The sequence below is a fragment of the Pleuronectes platessa genome, chromosome 21 (assembly GCF_947347685.1).
Source record: "Pleuronectes platessa chromosome 21, fPlePla1.1, whole genome shotgun sequence".
Taxonomy (NCBI): Eukaryota; Metazoa; Chordata; class Actinopteri; order Pleuronectiformes; family Pleuronectidae; genus Pleuronectes; species Pleuronectes platessa.
This window is the reverse complement of record NC_070646.1, coordinates 16,747,846-16,770,491: the sequence shown is the minus strand read 5'-3', so window position 1 is coordinate 16,770,491 and position 22,646 is coordinate 16,747,846. Positions and strand designations below refer to the sequence as shown.

The 22,646-nt window shown below is 43.7% G+C and overlaps 1 protein-coding gene across 2 annotated transcripts in view; it reads left to right on the top strand.

The window, feature by feature from the left end:
• LOC128426859 (protein shisa-6) overlaps positions 1–22,407 on the top strand; it is a 71,231-nt gene extending 48,824 nt beyond the window's left edge. Inside the window, exons 5-9 of one of the 2 annotated variants that reach the window (XM_053413909.1) lie at positions 13,222–13,284; positions 14,808–14,828; positions 17,623–17,775; positions 20,045–20,148; positions 20,366–22,407. In XM_053413909.1, coding sequence (XP_053269884.1) covers positions 13,222–13,284; positions 14,808–14,828; positions 17,623–17,775; positions 20,045–20,148; positions 20,366–21,214 — 1,190 coding nt within the window. In that variant the 3' untranslated portion in view covers positions 21,215–22,407. Of the gene's footprint in view, positions 1–13,221; positions 13,285–14,807; positions 14,829–17,622; positions 17,776–20,044; positions 20,149–20,365 lie in introns of those variants that run through there. The other variant, XR_008333291.1, reaches the window with a different exon arrangement.
• Positions 22,408–22,646: the final 239 nt, after the last annotated feature.

The window sequence follows — 22,646 nt, the reverse complement described above, 5'->3', positions numbered from 1 at the left end:
TGCTGGATAAATGTACAGCCTGGTTTGTGTGTGTGTGCTGGTTTTAGGGGTGTAACAGTACAATTATTCAATTTGGAAAAAAAAAATTCTCGCTTGTGTTAACACTAACATAAACAATTTTAAGACGCTCATTACTAGTTGCCTAGAATAACTTTTTGGACTGGTTTCTATGTAAAGAACTTGGTTGCAACATTTGCGCTGGCTCTCCAGTGCCTTGCCTCAATTTCAGACCCTTACAGCGCCAACAGTGTGAAATAAATATAAAAGTTAGACGCAAATTCTGCAGTTAACTGAACAATACATCCTGTACCCCGACAATTGTGGAGAGTACACATACTGTTACACCCCTGGTTCTGTTTTAATCAATGGTGTGTTCGTGTGGGCTTGCCGACAAGGAAACATTGTAAAGAGGACATTTATATTGCACTCTTTTTGTTTTCAGCTAAAATGCCATTTCTATGAGAAGAGTTTGGGACTAATTAATGGTAAAAAAAAACAAATAACCAAACTAGGGCATAGTCGCTAAACAAGAATATTCTATCCCTCTTGATGTTTGTTGCAGCTGGCCCACATTGCGTTTTCTTTTCATTGTGTTGTGCCTTAAAACCCAGATGGTCCCATTCCACTCCTGTGTTCTAATTCCTTTCCCCTTTGAAATGTATGTTTTGAACTGTTTCCCTGAAGCTGTTGCTTTGTGTCGTCCACTTTACTGAACTGAATGTCCTAACCCCTATGGTGTGCGTGGTCTTCGACTCTGTCCGTCTCAGTGGAGAGGAGGGCTGGTCTATAAAGGCACGGATAAAGGCAGTTTTGATGATGTTACTTCTTTTATTTTAAGAAGACATCAGATAAATCTGTGCTTATCCTTGCTTACGATATACGGACCCTCCTCTTCCTCCTCTACCTCTTCCTCGCCCTCGCCCTCCGCCTCCTCTCAGAGGAAGTCTGCTTTTCAACAGCCCGCAAATGGAGCCGGTCGGTATGTCAATCAACTGTTGAAAAATGGCTTTTGGAGAAATGGCTGTTGAGTAATGTTCCTATTATGTGACATCAGATGAAAATGCCATGCTGTTACACTGTTTGATTTTCAGGAAAGATTATTACCCCTAACCCCCATGAGTCACCTCGGCTTTCGAGCGAGTGAGATCAGACGAGCTCCGTAGGAACCTCATGAAGCACTCCTTCAATAAAATGGATCTCTTATTGCCTTTTAACACACAGGGTCACACTAGTCCAGGGTGGGTTCACCGTCTATCACAATTCAAAATGAACTGGATATGAGGTTCATCTCCACCTCCTGGCCTTCCTCCGCCCTGCTGTGACTATAATGGGACATTTGTAAAGCTGGAGAAGCAGGGACATGTCAAGTAACTACTTGGCCTTTGGTGTCATGGGGGTGATTGTGAGTTATGAGATAAAGAGTGATACTTACTGACAGTGGGGAGAGAAAGTGTCTGGACTGGGATTTTATTGCACTTGAAAGAACACAGGAACTTTTGTAATGTGCTGCTCCACTGATTCTCATAAAGGCGGTTATCTATAAATGCGTAATGAGTCTTTTTTTTTTCGTGCCGTTGCTAGTTTCATCCGAAACATGTTAATTTGTTCTCACTTATTTGCAGACACTTGGAGCAATGCGGCGCCAAGTGCAACAATAGTGTGCCGGTTAGTTTCAGAAGTACGCAGTTGTGCCCATCAGAGCAGCTACAGGTGTGTTGATCTTGAAATGAGCTGTGGTCGGGCGTATTAGGAACATTGATATCTTACGGCCTGGCAAATCCCGCCTTTAATTGCAATCTGTCAAAGTGCGAGTGTGGTTGGAATTTAAAGGGAATGGAAGATGGCACTCTGATGGCTTTATTGCATTTTACACCTCAAACACCAATAGTTTTGAACTATACGCCTGGTGCAGAAACCTTTTTTCTCTTGTGAAACCAACAAAGAGCAAGAGCATGGATTGTTAAAATAAAGATATAGGATAACTGAAAAGCTCAACAATCGAGCGCTACACTATAGTTTAAGGCGGTCATAACAGTAACTAAGAACACTACGTTATCAAGGTAAAAGTTTGATATAATCGTGATATTGATTTGAAGTCCAAGCCCAGCCCAGCCCGACTTCCCAGTTGTTCTCCTAATGTTGTTTCACTTGCACTAGCCGCAGGTAGAAATACCGAGATCCCTTTATCCATCAGTCTATCTATCTATTTATCTATAGATTCTCCTTGCTCTCTTACAAATGTATTTAATGTGAATCTGTGCTTGGTTTCACCGACATATTAAAGTTTGTACCCTTATTAGAAATACCCTCCCCAACATATCCCACAACCTTGTACAACAATTATCTGATACAGTTTAAGGCCTCAGCAGATAATGCTCTAGTGGGGTTTTTCTCTCGGGGCTTGTTGATAGTGTTTCCCACCACAAACTGCTGACACGTTTCCTGCACCTAGTGCTTCACCTGCAGAGGATTATCACCAGCCGCGCAGTTTCCCTCAGCTCTACAGACCCTTTCCCTGTCAGCCGCAGCATGGCAAAGAGAGAATATTAGCTGCTCACTGGTGAATATAGTGGAGTGGTGCTGGAAGAGCCAGATAACAGAGAGTGAAAATTGGACTTGCGGATTTCCTCAGAAACACAAAACTTTAAATGAACTGGTAATCATGTGCCGTGGGTGCGTTGCCAAGCACCTGCGTTAATGCACATTTTCTGCCTTCAAACACAGGAAATTAAAAAAGTGTCTTTACGCTCTGTTTGGTGGAAAAGTGTGTGTATGTATAGCTGCAGCAGAATCAAACTTTGCTAATTACTCGTGAAGCCTATGAAGCAGATGGCGTGTGAAGTTTCTAATCCACTGGAGAAAGGGAAAATCTGACTTTGATTTAGTAATGCGAGATACCACTGATTCCTGATTTCCTGATTTCCAATCCTTCAGAAAACCCAGGCGGGTATTGTTTTAACCAATAGTTTGTGCAGCAGTTTGATGTGCTCAGAAAAAGAGAAATAGGCTATAACCATTTCAAATCACAGCTCTGTGTATGTGGAACGCCTGCCACTGCGGAGGGACTCAGCGACTGAAGTCTATCTCGCCCCAGCAACACATTTTCTTCTCCGTCTCTTCAGCCCGCCGCTGCATAACCTCGTCACGTTCTGAATTGTGATTAAATCTCAGCTGCTTACTGAGGTTGGTGCTGTTGCCACAGCACATCGCAGCTCTCCCACGCACATCACATGGAACGCTGTCGCTGTTTGAAGACCTGAAAGAGATCCACACATGACTGCGTCCGCGGTCGGCCATCATCAATGTCAACACTGTTCAGTAGCTTACACATTGTTAGTGCTGTAGTTCATAAATCACAGGCGGAAGGAAGTAGTCCCGATTAACAGGTATTATTTATACTACATCACGTTTATAATGTGGTTACTTTCCACTGTGTCCCTGTTGAAATATACCTCGAATTACTGAGATTAGATATTGATCTTGGAATATGAGAATCGATCTTAGAACAGAAACGTTTGGGATCAGAAGCACCAATATTTCAGTATCGACCTAAAGACCACCACTTTGATTTGACTGGTGCTCATTTAATTAAGTGTCCTCCTCCCCTGCAATGGATTAATGGCTCCTACCCGGAGAAGTATTGCCTTTTGGTTACAACTTTGGCTTAATGTTCACACAATAGCAGTAGATGAAAATGTGGTCCGGTCTACTAACAAAGTTGCGTTTGAATCTAGCATCACTGCACCACATTAGCAGCACTCACAGGACCCTGCCTCCACTTGGACCACAGGGTTGTTTTCTCTCTCTGATATTTGATGGATTGTTGACTTTATCGCCACCTATTGGCCCGTCCTCCTTGTTTGAGCGTTTGTAGTTGTTTTTGTAAAACTAAGTTCGCGTGGACAGAGGGTAAAATATTTATGTCGATGTATCTATCACAGTAGTGGAAAAGGCACAAAGCAACTGCATTTAGGTTTTAAAAATGTTGTGGTATCGATGGTGACACAGTGGCTGATGGAAATACACGCCATCCTCTCCCAGGGATAAATTTGACCTGAGGACCCTGAGAAGAATCGTGCTGAAATAAACACAGATCTCACATTCGGTTTTCATCATTTTTCTATAAAAACAAAAAAGTATCAACGAGTATCAATTCAAAGTTAGCCCAGTACAAACCCCATGATGCCTTTAAGCTGTGATTTTTGAGGGACCAGACAAAATGTTGATGTTGATGCACATGATTCTTTTTTGTCTTTCAGTTGCATGTTGCCTGGTGTTAACTCTGAGTAGTTTCTTTTCTATTTTCACAGCATATTCAAACTTAAACTAATTTATGTTTGCAAGTATGGAGCTTTGGTTTTATTATTCATTTATACCAAGCATTCAAACATTTGTTTTGCCTCCGTTAGGCTAACACATATTGCTTGTCAAATGTGTTCCCAAAGCAAATTTTTCAATTAGATTTTGCTTTATTAGTATTGCCACAGTTAGACACCGGAGCTGTGTCTCAATTTGGGGCACCGCATCCTTCGCAGGATGAATTTGCCTCACAGCCACACGATTAGACTGTTCCAATTTGAAGGCTCCTTCAAATGTGTCCTGTGTTTGGGGTGGATTTGGATAAGAGGTGGGATCCATGAATCTTTTTACTTTTTTAACAATGCGGGACAGGGCGTTTCCTTATTCGTTAATCTTATTGTCAGAAAGTAATTCAAGGTTCAGTGTGTAGAATTTAGTGACATCCAGTGGTGAAGTTGCATGTTGCAGCTGAATACCCCTAACCTCACCGTCCCCTTCCAAACATGAATGAAAGCCTTCAGTTGTCAGCTCAGAAGATTCTTATTTTATCCAGTTTGGACTACAGTAAAAAACATGGCGGCCTCCGTAGACAGGACCCGCTCCAGATGTAACTATAAAGCATTTATATATAAAAGGCTCACTCTAGGGTAAAGAAAACCTTAAATAAAATGTGGTCCTTTAAGTCGTTTTCGGGGGTGAATCCATGTTATGTTTTAAGTCGCAGCGTGAGCATATAGAAGTTATAATTAGCAGAGCTAGAAGTGCTATAAATACAACTTAAGCATTATCACTAGTGCTGAATTGGGTCACATTTAATCCTCCTGCTCTACCATTGAAATCAATGAGGAGGTGGGAGCTACTTCTGTCCAGGGCCCTGAAGCTTTGTCCCCTGCTAACCGAGTGAAGTGGGGCTATTATGGCAGTTAACATTTAGCGATTAAATGTGAACACTCTTTGTCAGTTTTTAAATGTCAAACCCGGGGTGGCTTCCTTTTCCTTCCGCTTACTTTTACCATGAGAGGAGGGCAGGGACGTGTTTGTACCACCGGGTTGTCCTCAGAACCAGAGACACCCGCATTCATAGCTGTCACACACACACACGTGCAAACAAACACATGCACGGTGCACTCTGTGGCCCCCCCACCGCCACCTCCACCTCAGGCCCATTCACAGCTCTAGTAGCTCCACTTGGCAGAGCTAATGGGAGAGCGGGGCTGTTGGTTTTAGAGAGGGATGTCGTGAGGAGAGCGGAACACAGAGCTGAGGACGAGTCTCTAATAGATCGGGGGGGGGGGGGCAGTGTGGAGATCGGCGGGTGGAGGGGAGAAAGGATAGCATGTGATCACTGGACCATGGTGTTGTTTTGTTCCTTTTTTCTCCCCCCAGTGCCCCTCCATCTCCCCCCCTTTCAGACTTCCACTTCTCTTATCTGCTTTCAGACTCGGTTATCCTGTATCCACTGTATTACTGTCTGCGGCCCTCCTCCCCCTCCTCTGTGTTGTTACTGAGATACCAGGCCTTAAGGGTTTCCATTAGCTTGTGCCCGTCTGTCTTTATACTCCGTGTTTTGTAGGCTGTCTGTGTCCCCCACGATTTCTACCATATACTCACAGTTTGCACTTTCAGAAAAGGTTTCTTGCTTTCAGAGGCTTTTTCACATTTGGTGCATGAGGCATAATCTGCTGCAGGATTTCAGCTTTTTAAAAGTCTGAATAGGATGCTCCATTTTAGCATCCTGCCTAAAATTTGAGAGAATGGAAAAATAAGTGTAGGTATGCTTAGAGGCGTCTTATAGCATAAAACCCCTTTTCCCAAAACCTACTCTTAGATTTAAAAAATTGGGCTGAGGTTGGGAAATTGACCAATTTTGCCTTGAGATGATGTCAGATGATATGTCATACAAACTAGTGTGTGTCAATCATGCTCTGGCCTTTGGTAACGGAAGGTAAAGTGAGAGGTTTAAGAGCCTCTTCCAAAAGATATTGCCTCATTTTGTGTTTTGTTGATGGGGGTGGTCTGCATCGTGTGCTGTGTTTAATAACACTGATCTTCATCACTGTAGCTCTGTGCTTCCCAAAGTAGGGGTCAGGCCCCCCCCCGGGTGTCGCAGAACACTGAACCTGGGATCACAAGATGATTTCCAGAAATCAAACAAAATTGAAAAGCAAATAGAAATAGCGTATTTCACTCATAATTCTCACAAAAGATAAAACATTTCAAATATCCTTTGTACGCTTTGACCAACTCTCAGGAAGATAGGGGTGGAAAGTCTATGGCACATATTTAGGTTTCAGAGGCTGAACGGTTTGCAAAGCTATTCTGTAACTAATAGTAATAAATGTAAATAATAGCATTTATGAACATGGTGGAAATTTTGTCATAACTCATCATTATACAGTAAAGTAATTTTATTACGTATAACATGTGTTCTTAAAATTCTCTTGTTCCAAAATATCTGCACTTGGCAATAATATTATGGCTTTGGTTAGTAAAACATTGTGGTTATGGTAAATAAGGTTTGATTAAAGTCTGGTTGAGCTTTGGAAAAGATCCTGTTTGAGTTATGGTTCTGTGACAGAACATGAAGCCCAGTGTCTTTCACACGTTTGACTTTCCACTCCCGCTTTCACAACCTCTTCAGTCTTAGTTTTCATCTTGCTACATAAGCAGAGACTACTTGATGCACTGGCACTGAACATAACTCATACGCTGCATAACTGACTATATAATTCCTTGAGATACAGGTTAGGAGAGGGAGAACCTGTCCGGAATAAAAAGGAACCCATCTGTTATCTGTGCAAGCAGCTATGACCCATCGTTACTTTTTATTTAAGTATAACCTCAAGCAGCCACTGTAATTATGACCCCAAAGGAGGAAGTTAAAGGGGATGGGATGGGTTGACAAAAGGCAAGACTGAGACAGGTCAGGCCACTGTTTATTACCCTTTAAATTCCAACAGCAACTGTTTGTTTTATCCATGACTGTTCCTCAACTGAACGACATGATTATTACTGTAAACATAATAAGTAAATAACTACTTAAATCCAGATAACAATCTCAACCCTAACCAAAAGCAAATAGATTTCATGCCTACATCCAACCAAACCTTGACCATTCCATAAGCTTATAGACTGGCATTTGTATAGATGGTTGTTTTATGTTTTATGTTTAAGACTTTGTTTTTGTTATATCTGTTAAGTTTTATTGTATTGCTGAGTATCATCTTGCTTTTACATAATTTGCCCTTCGTTGCACTTATATTTACTTTTGCGCAGCACCTGGTTTTGAAAGGCACTATAGAAGTAAGGTTGATAATTAGTGTTATTACTGTTATTAATAATTGTTACAATGATCACAAAGGTCCTGTTCGCCACCAACAATAAACTTCATGTCTATTGTAACTATGGCGACAAAGGTCCAGTATGCCTGCAGCCGGTGGGGAATTATTTCCAAGAGTTTAGAGCTGTGTCAGAGAGGAGGGTTAAACAACCAAGATGGTAGTTCAGGTTTGGGGGGAACACATTTTTTCCCCCTGCCCGTGCACGCTGCTCATATGTGGCCCAGAGCGTCTGAGCTGGCGTGGGGCTGGGGTCAGATGGAGGCTCACCTCTGGAGGACGGGCGGATGTTGAGGCGAATACGCTGATGACCTTGTTTGTTTGAAAGCTCTTTTCCTGCCCTCTCATTCACTCGCACAGATGAGTGTTTGGCAGAGCTCCCTCCAACTCATTTCTCTGAGCATGATCCAAGGAAATACAGGAGATTGTGGCCAAACAGACGCACACACACACACACACACACACACACACACACACACACACACACACACACACAGCTGAGTGGATATCCTGGCGTGGCCGTACAGTTGTTGGACAGAATGCAAATTCTCAGGAATCGATGCGACACACGATACCGCACGGCATGTGACTGCAAATGCTCATTTAACGTTGGTGTGGGGTCCAAGGTGGTCTGTGGTCGGCTCAGCGTGCACTCCCCTGCCTCCCCTGTGTGTGCTATATGTGGATGTGATGTTTGGAAGTGTGGAGTGAAACAAAATGCCACACCAAATGTCAGATTACTGAGTCACTTGTTTTCCATCTGGATGCTATTATGCAAACGCAACCAAGGAGTTATTCTCCGGAGGTCCGTTCTAAGCGAAAGGGAAAATTTAATGTGAGTAATCTTCTCGCGGAGGTGAGGGCGGCCGTGTCTATTACCTGCCTCCGCAGCCCACTGATCATGGATATATAGTCGATTCCGCCGCTAAATCAGACTGACACCATCTTCCAAACACGCAGCTGCGTCATCAACCTACCGACGGAAAAACACCCTTTTAGCAATTCCGATGGGGACCCTGTTTAACCCGGCAATCTGGAGAGCATGTCAATCACAAGTAATCAACAATCTATACGATTAGACTGCAGCACTGGCTTTGCATCTATTCTAATATGAGATGAAGTCAATAACTACAGGACAGCAGTGTCCTGGGTTGGGGGTGGCAAGTGTGTGTGTGTGTGTGGGGGGGGGGGGGGGGGTCCTCATCCACCACTGTAAGCTCCCTTCATCATTGACAAATAGTTTTCTAGGGGAACATGGCGAGCGGAGGTTATTTTGCACTGCCAGCTCAAAGAGGAGGGCGACGGTGCAGCAGGGTGTTCCGAGCCGATAAGCAGCACTTGCGTATGGGAGAGGGCTGGGGCTGCCGGTTGTGCTGGGGCTCTTCCTTGAACGTGTTTAATTGGTCCCCAGATTACGGAGGGATCACTAAAGATGGCTGTCCAGGCTCTTAATGAGCTAAAAGTCTTCACAGTGGACCGTTCAGCTCGGCCCCCGTCTCCCCGGACCCAACAGGCTGAGCTGGAAATTACCAGACCACACTGTGAGGAAAATTCTTAGAAAATGGATTGGTCTTGGTCCGTGCCAGTGTTTTTTAACTGTACTTTCAAGGGCAACATTTGTGTTCAATGCTGAAATCTGCTTCGAATAACCTCGGTTTATCTTTCAGAATTTAAGCTTCATGGACTTTATCATTTGCTTTCCAGCAGCATGTCACATTTTAAAATCTAAATATTGTGATTTTTTGGTCGCTGGACTGATGACATGGATATTTGGACTGAAAATGCTTTTTTAATTGCACCATGATGGTAGAAAATAAAAAAAATGAAAAAAATGAAAATGAATGCTGAATGACATTATGTTTTGATCAGCAAAATGGGACAAATCTGCAAAACGTTTACTTTTCGAAAAACAACCTAATTGTTTTTGTGTTGTGTAGGCAACTCAATTCACGTGTTTTAGCAGCTCTGGGCAGGAATGAGTAGCAGTAGTACATCTCTATACAGATTATTTTCTGTTGCAGGGGAGAGGCTTATAGTGATGTCTGAAACATTCTCCATGAATAATCGCATTCATGTTCACACATAAGACATGCTTGTGTCAGATGGTTTATAATTTACAACGTTATCATACATCTACTCGTGCACCCGACAGCAGCGGAGAAACAAACTACTTTTGACCAGTATGTGATCAGAATGGTTTTTAAGTATTGATCCAGGGGGCAGTCAGTCGTAAATACTTAAAACCGCACACATATTGATACTTTGGCATTGATCTGACCTTCCTCTAATAGGACTGTCAGGCTTCCATTTGCGGAAAATGACGTTGCGGGTAAATATAATCACCTACTGATTGACCTCATATTGTGTTGTGTAGTAATTCAGTGGTGTGCAGTGTATGGTTTTTTGTAGGGGAAGGGGTTAGGAAATGAATGAACTTAAACATAAATATTTCGTTTGGCGAATGTTATTTCAAGAGCTTAATATTTTCGAAGTTGCTTTTTTTTGTCGCTCCGCTGTGCAGCTGAAGTGCTGATGGATGTGGAAAGTTGTTGGTATTTCGTGCTCATGTCTTTCAACTTACGAGACGTAAGAGTGGACCAAGTGGATGCATTAGGACTGCTGAGTGAACTGCGATGTTCAGCATTAAGTATTCATGGACTGTAGCAGAAATTATAGTCAAACCTGCAGGTTGCTACAGAAAGTACTTTAAAGCCACTTTTCAGTCGGAACGCTGCCCTTTTCATTTTACAGGAGCAACAGGTTTTAATTGTGTTACGAAAATGAGCAGCGCTTTCAAAAAGTGGACCGAGAGTTTTTACATTTTCATGGACTATTAATCTGGGGTAGCAGTGCTATTTGGGAAATACAGGCATGGCTGGTTAAATAAGAAGTGACCTTCCCAATGAATAACAATTTACAGAATTACCTTGAAGACAATTTAGTTTTATCTGAAAAGGGAAATACAAATAAGTTTACAGCACACAGGAGTATCTTTTGCTGAAAGCATTATTATGTGTTATTCCTTTGACACCTCTTTTGTGTTACGTTGTGTTAACAACAATGTGTAATGCTTTTTCTTCCTGACGATGGGTTCACCAGCAAGGATCAACAATAGTTATTTAAAGGGTTGAATGCAAATTGATATATTGTATGTTGAGGATAAATTAATAGAAATTGAGAAAAGGGGTTGAGCTGAAGATGTGTCTCCAGACAGCACCTACAACGAGACATTCAAGAGATATGCATCGAGCTCAATGGATGAGGATGTGGGTTGGGGTTAAGAAACAATAATGAATGGATGGGGGTAGGGATGAGAGAAGGAGGATGAAGAGATGAATGGGTTGGGATGAGGGGAAGGATGGGGGGAAGAAGATTAAGGGATGAAGGTAGGTTTGAGGAGAAGAGGATGAATTGATGAAGGGCAGGGATGAGGAGAGGAGAAGGAAGGAATGAGGGTATAAGGGAAGGAGGATGAACGGATGAGAGTAGAGATGAGGGAAAGAGGATAAAGTGATGAGGGTTGGACTTCTTTCCTTTGTTTCTTTCTTTTCCTTTATCATCTTCTTCTGTTTCTCGGGAAGGGAAAGGGTGGGCAGAAGATTCTGAGAGCGCGGTGGATTGACCGGTTACAGTCGACAGGTGATTAGAGGTGTGGCCCTGCTCCTGAACCTGAGTGATCTGTTAACTTCATTTAAACTGCTCATGCTTCTCCACCGAGAAACACTCGGTACATGAATTCATATCCCACTACTGGTAATAAAATATATTCTGGAAATTCGGTCTCAGGTGTCGGTGGTTTTCCCTCCTCGATTCAACTCCTCTGTGAGTCGCTGTTAAGCACTGATATGAAAAGAGAGGAACTCGGTGAAGGAACACGTCCCATTTATCTCCATAGCTCGAGCAAATATTGAAAAGCACGATGTGAGCGCATCGGGCCGCCCTCTCCTCCCTCACTTCTGTGACAGATGTAAATGGATGTTTCAGCAGTTGGCTCTAATGCATTTTTAAACAGGCACAGCAGCAGACAGCGAATGAACGTGTCGCGACAGCCACGCTCTGCAACGGGGTCTCCATCTATCGCTGCCTCCTCATCATAAACAAACATACAAGTCCTCACGCTCGCACACACACACACACACACACACACGCTCCTGCACACTGCTGAGAATAGCTGTCATTCATCAACATTCTCAGTACAATGGGCTCAGCAAAGGTCCCATCTTTCAACTAAACAACCTGCAGCGCGCGGTGCCCAGTCGAGCACCGTGCCACCGCATCACTGTCAGACACTCCGGCACTCCAGGGTGGACAGATGATTGGGTGCAACTGTTGTTTATTCTCGGAGTTGAAAAAATGAAAATGGCTCTGCTCTCCCAGATGGCAACACGGGACTGTTTCTGCTGATTAGAGCGGCCTCGTGCAAAGGAAAGGACGGCAAGGACCAAAGACAGATGACTAGTGTGTGTGTGGATGTGTGTTTGTGTGTTATAGGAATTTTGCTGTGGCGTCATAACTCATAAGACTGCACTTTAAAACTTTTAAATGGGTAAAGCAGGAGCAGATAAAAAGCACTTTGCTGCTTTGCCAACATATACATCATGCATGGGGGGGGGGGGGGGGGGGGGAGGTGGGGCCTGACCCAAGGGAGCACTCATGACATTTTTCTGCAGATCCATGAATCTTTTTCCCCCTTCTGCTACGTTGTGAGATAAGGTGTTTAATTGGAATCAAATTGAAATTTGGATTTCATAAGGAGACTGTTGGGCCTCGTGGAGGTGTATATACTGAGCTGAGTGCCATTTTGGTTCGGTATGATGTTTCTCGTAGGCCCTGTCTTTGCAGCATAATTCTGTATACTGCCTATTTGAAGTAAAAACAGAGGGAGAAGTTTCTCAGTTTGTTTGTGTTCGATTCATTTGCAGCATTTTCTCACTAAACACCACATATATATATATACCGTGAGAATGGTGAAGATGTTTCCTTCATTTACTCTTTTACTCTCTGCGCTTAGGGTTTTCTAGTTTTGGACAAACTACGTGTAATATGTAATGCATAATTTCATGTTCCACAGATAATGATCGTCTCTGTGCTCCAGGAGAGGTTGTGACAAATATTGTGCATTATCCCTGTTTCTTTTAACTTGTTTTTTATCCATAATGTTTAGACTGTGGCATACTGGAATCTGTTTGATATAAACCTGTTTTGCAGGGTATCATAGAAATTACAACGGACTCCATTTGCTGTAGATTCACTTCATCATCTCTCTAATCTATATTAATGTCCATTCCCTTCATTTGAGGAAATTAAAGGGATATTTCACCCACCAAACAAGTTTACCAGCAATTGAAGAATGGTGATGTGGCATCCAGTAAATGTGTTTAGGCGTTGTAAGTCGATTTAAACTTTTCTACAGTCAATTATATGAAAAGCATCTATCAAAAAATGCCACCAAAAGACCTCAACAGCGTTTGAGTGAATTATCCCTTTAATTGTCAGCCTCACACTGTAACAGTCTGTATCTGAGTCGGTTCAGAGCATTTCTCATAGACACTGAACATATGTTTGATTGCTTTTGTCATTGCAGGTACCCATCAGCACAACTATAACCATGTGGCTCTAGGTAGCCCTACACGTACACCTAAGAATGGTAAGACAAGGCAGTGGGAGAGGGGAACATTCAGATATATCCACAGCTCAGTTCAGGCATCAACACGACATCAACACATTGATAGTTGAAAACTCTCTGCAATGGATACGTCTGGTGTCCAATCAAATCCAGAGTTTCAGAGACGCTGAAACTGGGAAACACTGCTGGACGCTAACGTCGACACTCAAAAGCGCTTTGTGATTGGGCCTTTCAGCCACGACATGGCCTTAGCTGATTGGTCAGGCTTCTTTTACATGACCCCTTTTAGGAAGATGATGCATTAGCCTCGACTACCAGTGTAGAATTCAACATGAATAATCAATCACAAGCGGTACTGACCCCGTTGTGCTGTTAAATTCTGCATTTTACAATGACGCAACTGTTCACACGCGTAGGAGACAAGCTATTATTCGAGCGATCTGTGACAATTCCCAGTACGTGCACGGCCAGTGTACGAGAGTGGTCACTTAATATGGACGGGGATTAAAACTGATAGGGAGCCAAAACACTTGCAGAGTTTGACATTTAAGTGTGAAACCCCCTCGACATGCTCCTCTTTTCAATTCGCCACACTGCCAATGCCATTCTCAAAAATGTGGCTTTTTTCGTTGTGAAAGATCTAATTATAGGATGTAATATCCCACTGTCATTTTTCTTATGAAGAGAATGCAAAAGACTGAGGGTCAATCTAATGTTATGTTCAGGTCACGGTTGACAGGGCATTTGAAACCTGCGGCGTTCTGCTGTTATCCCAAGAAGTCACAGTTGTTGTTTTTTTCTCTGACGTCATTCAGCTCTTTGGTAAGAGCAGTTCTGTCGAGGGGGCAGAGGCCGACCTGGGTTCACACACTGGCAGATGTGAGGAGTAGTTGGAATTGATTAGTTATTCGAGGTGGATGCTGGAGAAAGGAGAGGCCGAGATGAAAGGAAAGAAAGGAGGGCACCAGCTGAAATATTCACTGTGTTACACAGTATTTCTTGAATCACTCTGATCTCACCATTTGATTTATATTCTGTTTGTATGAACCACAAATGGAAAAAAAAAAAAATTGTGTGAGCTCTCAGGCATTCATGGGGCAATGCTTGAAATCTTTAGCCAGAATGGTTCCTTCTCTATGGACATTTATTGGACCATGTGGCTCCTTTCGCACACACACACACACGCTCACACACAAACACGCACAAACACAAAAGCCTTCTAGATCTATGGAAAACATGAAAAATCCATATCAACAACACATCTAACAAAGACACTTTGATCATTGCCCCCCTGAAAGGCTTCACATTTCTGTAAGCCACTTGAAACAACCAGAAAGAATACAGCTTGTAGAAAATGCACAATCACACAAACAAGTGTACATCATATGCAACTGGAAGTAAAAGCTGATTTGATTTGAATTATTTGTTGAGTGGGATTTCCTGTACAAATGATTGCTAAATATGGAGTGGGTCTGTGTAGGTCTTGTTTTTCTCACCATCGACATGTTTCTTAAATATTGTGTTTTTCACTTTGGGTTTGGTAGCTCACCGATCATTGAGACGTGGTAAGTCATACATACATATGTTTGATTTTGTGTATTGCCTCATCCATGAGCACATGTTTGTGTTCACTTGCACCACAAACTAACTCCTGCGTTGATGTATTCCTTCCTTCGACTTGAGTTGCTGTGTTTTCAGACCTGATTTAAGTAGCTTTTGCTCAGAATTCTTGCTGAATGTTCGATTTGTTTGAACATTTTACACACAAAAGAAAGTAGTCCCACAATCTTAGAAAGTCAATCTAAGTGTTTATTAATGTATAGGGGCACATGCTGATAGTTGGAATAAAAAGTGCTATTCACAATTTTTGTTATTGTCAACAACAAAAGGACTAAAATCCATCTCTCAATTCTTAAAATTGTATTGTGTTTGAGGCATTGAGGCCCAACCACTGATTTCCACCATAGACACAAACCTTCAGAAATGGAGTAACAAGTTAGAAAAAAGCTCAGTAACCTCCTTAAACAGCTGGGGACTGCAGGTCAACGAATGTCACTCAAACAGACCTAAATACCCTAACCCTAACCCTAACCCACTGGTCTCAGTCCAAATGAATCATGGTCTGCTTTGTTTGCAGTGTATACATTTTCTTTTTTATTAAGTTCAGACTTTCGGACCAAATGCAGGAAATTGACACAGCTTTAAACAATTGGAGAACATCAGCAGTTTGACGCTTTTAAAACTCTTTAACACCAAGACATGCAAAGACTATTTGAGCCAGGTCTGTGTGGTTGTACTGTCCGTTGTGATGAAGCGGTCAAATGTGTTTGCTATTGAGATAGCTAACAGCATGTCGCAGTGTGGGTCGATTCTCCCCTTATTGATGCAGTGTGGCAGACAGTCCACTTACAGATCGTTCACAGGCTCTGAACGCCCTCCCTGCCGCTCCCAGGACCCCCCGCCGACACCTCTCCGTCCCATTCTCTCCAGGCTCCTTTCTCTTCTCACCCCTCTTTATCCTCTCCTTCCTGTATTTCACTATTCTTTCCGTCCTTTCAGATTCTCTTATCTGTTTCTCTTCCCGTCGTTCCCTTCCCACTCCCCATCCTCCAGCAGTTACTAAAGCCCTATTTTTATCAGTCCGTCTGGTCTGGAGCCGCACCCATGCCCGCTGCTCTGCACTGCGTGACAGACTCAGCACATGGGGAGAAAGCAAGATAGAGCCTAGGAGCAACAAAGAAAACGAAAGAGAGAGGAATACTGAATGGACGAGCAAGAATTAAGGAGCGAGGGGAAGTGGGTGGCAGCATGGTTGGACAGATAAGATTGACGGAGCGAGGAAGACGGTGGTGAATGGTACCGACTGCGGATGTTTGTGTACGTGCGTGTGAGAAGGACAGATAAAGAGAAAGAGTAGAGCGAGACTAAAAGTGGGCTTTGGTCCAGTCACCACCTCATGTGTCTTCCTGGCTTCACATCATGTCGCCTCAACGACAGCCAGTCCACACTTTGCTTGCCGCCACGTCCCAGATCACATCACAGCACTGTCAGGGTCACTCTCCAGCACACGTCTGTTGTTTGGTGTGTTGTCTCGCTCGTTTTGTGTCTCGTCCTTTTTCTCCCGTGGACCGCTGTTTCCTCTCGTCAAACCACCACGTCACCTGTCATGTCCGTCCCACACCAAACACGCACCAATGTGCCTGATGTGACCGACAGCAATCTCCCGTCAGTGCCACCGGCAGGTTGGAGTGTGAGACATAAAACCATTTCTCAAAGGCAGATACGCTCAACCCAGAAGTTGAGTTGCAGCTCTGGCAAAGAAACAAATGTGTGAGAAGGCAAATTATAGCGAGTGTTTGTGATTCTAATCTGAGACGCTGTACAAAGCCAACAACCAGGGCTGTAGCAAAACAGTATTGACTGGTAAATAGGCTTAAATCATTTCTTATAATTAATGTTTAGCTTAGCATTTTCTGTAAATTTAATCTTCCTGTGAAATGAATGGAATTCTATTTCCCAGCAGGGTCGGTCCAGGGGTGTATTATTAAGTACATAGATTACATTTTTTTCCTCGTAATGTTAGAAACATCTCTGATATTGTTTCCATTTAAAAGGCCCTAATACTCTGTGTAATGGAACTCTATGTTTTTATTATGTTTCATTAAGACCAAGAGAGGGGTGAGTGAAAAGATCTAACTGATCATGTCTCATGAATTCTATGTACATTTTGTACTGAGGGCTATGCAGACCTCAAATTCCCAGAGACATTAGAGAGTGCATGTTCTCTGTGTCCTCAGCGGCTACAGCCCCGGCAACAACAGTAAATTATTTAGATTTCTCACTGCTCGGCAGAATCGACTCGCACAATAAACCCTGTCTTTATGAATCCATCAACGAATTCTCACTTTAGTCCAGTGACAGATCTGCCTCGCCTCCAGGAAATGTTTGTATAACTCAGACCCCGATCCGATCTGGTTTTAACGTCTGTCCTGAGTGATCCGGTCACAAGAGGTCAGCTCTTAGTGCATGTCTGAGTGCATCAGACACATCTCTATACTCACACTGAGTTAAAACATCATCATTCGGTCTTTCTGATCACAAATGACGTACGTGATCGGATCACAAGAGGTCAGAGGAGAAGGACCTCTCAGGGCAGATGTTGATAGCAGGTGGGAGCGGGGCCTAGCACTCCAGCCTGCCGGTCCGTTTCTACCTCAGCAGGTGGTCTTCGATGAGGGTCTCGTCCTTACAGGGGAGGGTGGGGGTGAGGGGAGGTTGTTGGCATAGGAGAAGCCAGCCTGCCCATTTTTTTTTCCTCTTCCCCTTTTTCTGTGTCTATATGTATGTATGTGTCTCCAGAGAACAATCGGATGAGCGGCATCCTGACCTCACAGACGGAGCCCTACGACCTGTCTTTCTCACGCTCCTTCCAGAGCCTCTCACATCTGCCGCCCTCCTACGAGGCGGCCGTCAAAGCCGACCTCAGCCGGTTCTCGTCCCTGAAGAAACTCAGTAGGTCCAAGTTCACTGCACTAATGCAAGAGTAGGCCCCCGTGCCCGGATGCCCTGCATGGTAAAAAAAAGTACTGCATTGAGTGTGCTTTCCCGACCCCTGACGTGGGGCTCAGTGCCCCCCCCCCCCCCCCCCCCGAGTGTTACAGCTGTGAATCTGATTTGCCTGCAGCCCTAAGGACATCAACAATAGTCGCAAAAAGTATGCCTACAACTTTCCCTGGAGATTTGTGGGGCTCCCCTTTGAGTAAACATCTCAGTAGATGGAGGGGACCTTGAATCAGAAAACAACCATTTACTCTGATCTTTCACGATTTCAGCCTAGTCACCTCAAAAAAACTATGAGTCATTGATATTCCATGCTTCCCTTGCCTCCACTTTAAGGCTGCAGCCCCTATTTCTCTTGGAGCGTATAAGTACATTAAGCGGTTTCTTGTGCCTGGCCCGGCTCGGTATTGATTTAGCGGTGCTACGCTGGATTTCTGCTGCGTAATGAGGTCTCATCTCATGATATTCTCTAAGTGGAACGCAAACATTCCTTAAGGCTTGTGTAATTTCATCATGACTGCCCCACTTCACTGCTGGCTTGCAGTCAAAGTAAGGGATGACGATCTACAACTCACCCCGTCAGGGCTCACTCCACACTGGCTCCCAATCGTAGCTTCCAGGCACCATTTCAAACTAAATGGCAAAACAGGGTGGCAGGAGGCAGTGTCCTTTTACTGGTCCTCAGTTGTTCTGTGTGGGAAGAAACAAAAAGCCCCCCCCAAAAAACCATCCACTTATTTGAAGCCTGCTTGTGGAAATTAGCATAGTAATCTTTAATAGGCAGTTAAACAAAGCCCGAATGAATTTGGTTGTCACAGATAGCAGTGTACAGAAGAGACACAGTGTTCAAATGAAAAAATATCCTCAAGCGGTGTCCTTCAGTCTCCCAACTTTCTTTCTGCTTCCAAAGCATATTATTTGTTGCAGCAAATAGCCAAAAGGCTCTGCAGTTTCCTTTTTGTTGCTCAACTAGTGTCTGCACACTGATAGATCATGTTGGATTGTGCTGGGAGGAAGATAGAGCAGCATTTTCATTGTCGGGATAATAAAAAGAGAAGAATGCTGCTGCTTATTAATGCAAATTGGTATCAAACTGAAGAAAAGCGTTTAGCCCGTCGCAGTGCAGGACAGTATACTTCACGAGTTGTTCATTCACTCTATGGTAATATGGTTGATGAGTTTGCAATGGCCTGCCTAGATCTTTTAGACTATTATGCTTGAGAAAGGAACATCTTGTTTTTATTCTCTCTTATAATTAATCGATTTGCAGAAAGCAGCCGCAGCCCCGCGCTGAAGAGGATATTGGCTGCGTGCAAACTTGACGGGTGGCGAGAACACTGCTGTAGCCATTATTGAAAAAGACTCAGAGTCACCTCCGAATTCTTAATAAGGTGGATAGTTCCCCTTATAAAAGACACTGGTGTTTACCTCTGACTTAGTATGATGGTTAGACACCCATGAAGTTGTTGAGGAAGAAGCATCTTGTTAACTTGTAACTAAATGTTTTCCATATTTGGATGTTTTATGCTGCATTGTGTTTCTTTGACGAGATGTCAGAGAGTGTTTGTAAATGTGCGTCACTGTTTGTGATTATGTACACAAACACAAATCTTTATGCATGGGTCTGTGTCGTGTGGCATGAAGTCGATGCTACATTCACTCCTACACGCTAATATCTCTGGAAATGTACTCGTGTCTTTTTGATGTGCTGTGAGTGCATGTTGGAGTTACACATAAATAAAGATAAATAATCCGTTCAAGGACATTTAATACTCTCGCCATTCTCAATGTGACGTAATTGTGCAATGATATAATTCGCTCTCTGGCATGTATGTACTGTATGACATGCTTGCGTGCTTCCCTCCATATCTGTGCAGTGTTTTCAGTAGACTTTCACATGACCTTTAAAGAAGTTTGCCCCCACAGCCAGTGCTGCCTGTTCAATCCCAGATGAGGCCTGGATGTGTTGATGCTATGTGCCTAGCATGTAATATGGTCCGACTGTGATCCTCTGTCCCTCTTTGTTTTCTGTACCCCTCCATGAGCTTGAAAAGGTGAAACACAGATGGGTCTACCAACACTGTTCTTTGCATTATCTGCAATCGTTCCAACTACTTAATCCGATTTCTCCCCTTGCATTGTAACACCTGCCTATGTTTTCTCTTGCCCTCGCTCCTCCTCACCTCTCGTCTCTGCTCTTTTATCCTCATCTCCTCTGCAGCAGATAAAGACGTCGAAGAATACTACACTCGAAAGCGACACCTGCCCGACCTCGCAGCAAGAAGCACTCTTCCGTTGCATGTTCTCAAAATAACTCAAGACCAGGTGGGTACACAGGTGCTCAGTCAAGTGTGCAGGCGTCTGAACAAAGTTGTGTTCTTCTGTTTGTATGCGTCTATAAGGCAAACCATTAGTGCTATCTCTGAGCCTCCAGATTTAAATGAGTTAGAAGCTGAAAGCTTTATTCTGCAGCGGTGGGTGGCCGAGCCTCTTACCCCTCGGCCTGTTAATAAACTCCCCTCATTCATCTTTTGCCCAACAGCACCGGGACCAGCAGCTCCAGAGCCAGCCCCCGCAGTCCTCCATCTCCCAGGCCCCCTCCCAGTCGCAGTCTTCACAGCAGCAGTCTCAGCAAAGGCAGCGTCCCCGTCGCGTCCAGAGGGCCATGTCCCAGGACCGTGTCCTGTCTCCACAGAGGGCCCCAGAACAGGAATACAGCATATCCTCTAATGGTATGTCCCCATACGGAGGCAGGATCCTCTCTGACGAACAGCTCCTGTCCGCTGAGCGCCTTCGATCCCAGGAGCGGCTGCTTCCACAGGACCGCCACACCTCCCAAGATCGCTTGTACACCAAGGACCGCATGTACTCTAAGGACCGACTCCTGTCGCAGGATCACCTCTACTCAAAAGACCGCCACTACTCTCAAGACCGCCTCTATTCACAAGATCGCCTGTACTCACAAGATCGCCTCCTTTCCCAGGATCCTCTGCTCTCGCCGGACAAGCTGATGATGTCTCTGAAGCGCGGCATGGTCAGCAGCGTCTCCGGTGGGTTTCACGGCAGCGACATGTCAATGTCGCGTGCCATATCACACACAGACGTGTTCATACCCACCACTCCTCTAATGGATCGTTACAAGATGACCAAAATGCACTCCCATCCCATTGCCTCTAACAATGGTGGTGGCGGCAGTAGCGGGGCACAGGGAGCAGGAAGCACCGGGCACTCCAACACTTTAGCTATGAACCAGACATCAACTAAGAGGCAGGCGTTTGCCTCCAGACGGACCCACACTGTGGAACAACTCCACTACATCCCACAGCATCACCAGCAGCAACAACAGCCACAGCACTATCGCACAGGCAGCAAGACTGAGGTGACTGTGTAACAGCAGCCAGGGACTGGCTGAACTGGACAGGAAGAAGCACTGTTATGTGCCAGGGGGTGGGGCTGATTGGGGTACATGGATATACTGGCGTTCTTTTAGAGTAGGATTAGGGCGATTTCACTTTCTTTGACTGAGGTTCCTGCAAAGTCAGAGATTCCAGGACCAAGAACATCAACTAGCTTATTGTGAGAGACCGGAAAAAATATCTTCACTGTACACTGCAGTCACAGGCCCAGCGAGATCTGAAGCCAGACAGGGTTGTGAATAGTCAGGAGTGGTATTATCAAGCTAACTTGCCTATTATTAATTCCACTGTCTTGAATACTCTATTCACCCACAGGTTAGAACCTCATCCTGTCCATGTTTTAGTGAGAAAACACTCATCATGTCTGTTTCAGCCCACAACACCCCCTTAGTCCAACAAATCTATTTTGTGACCTTTTCTGGCAAATCTTAAAGGGCTTTGCATGGTTAAAGACAAAGACTGAATCCGCCAGGATTTCTGTTGTGCAACACAACGCCACCACAGGTGATGAGCAAGGATGAGCCTGTAATAACTTTATAAATATATAAATAAATGAATTTAAAAAAAAGAACCATTTGTACGCCCTGTCCTACTCATAGCTCTAGAGAATCTCAATGAGAGAAATTGAAATGGATGTTATCAGCACTTCTGTTCGGTGCCTCTGGCAGATATTCCATTTCTAGAGATGAAGTGGTTTTGTGGGTTACAAAGCACAATCAATAAAAAAAAGTTCTGTTTTGTTTTTCATTTTGTTTATCTGAGTTTGAATAGTGACAGCTAGCTTGTTTTGTTTTTAAAGCAATGGCGGGGTTTTCTTTTGCTTCCAGTAGAAGATTGTAAATAAGCTATTTTAGAAGCAGTATAATGGACAAGTCTGTGCTGGATGGACCTTGTATTAGACTGTCTGTTTTCAATAGATTCTTTAAAAAACAACTATAAATCATCACTGTTTCGTGCGATCAGAATAGAAATCCACTTAACCAAGTATTTGACAGGATAAATTAATACTCTACTGTGTGTGTCTTTGCGAAACTGTTTGTAGAACGAAAAAGTGAACGAATGTGTTCTTGAAAACAGATATACCACTGTTCATATTTGGATGTAGACTGTGTTCCATTGACATCAGAGGAGTTGAAAATCATGGAAATGGATTATAGCTCTTGTCAAAGTAGGGTCAAATAAACCATCCATATTTTTCTAAACATTCAGAATCGTGGCTTGAGAGATGACTGTGTTGTGTGTTTCTTGCTGCTTTTAAGAAATAGAAACGTGGAGACATCCCAAACATCCCAGACTGGTTGACTCTACATGTACATTGGTCCTGCCATGTCCAAGACAGTTTGAAATGCACCACAATGCACAACCCATAAAATGACAAATTCTTATAGATTTGACAAGAAATGGGAT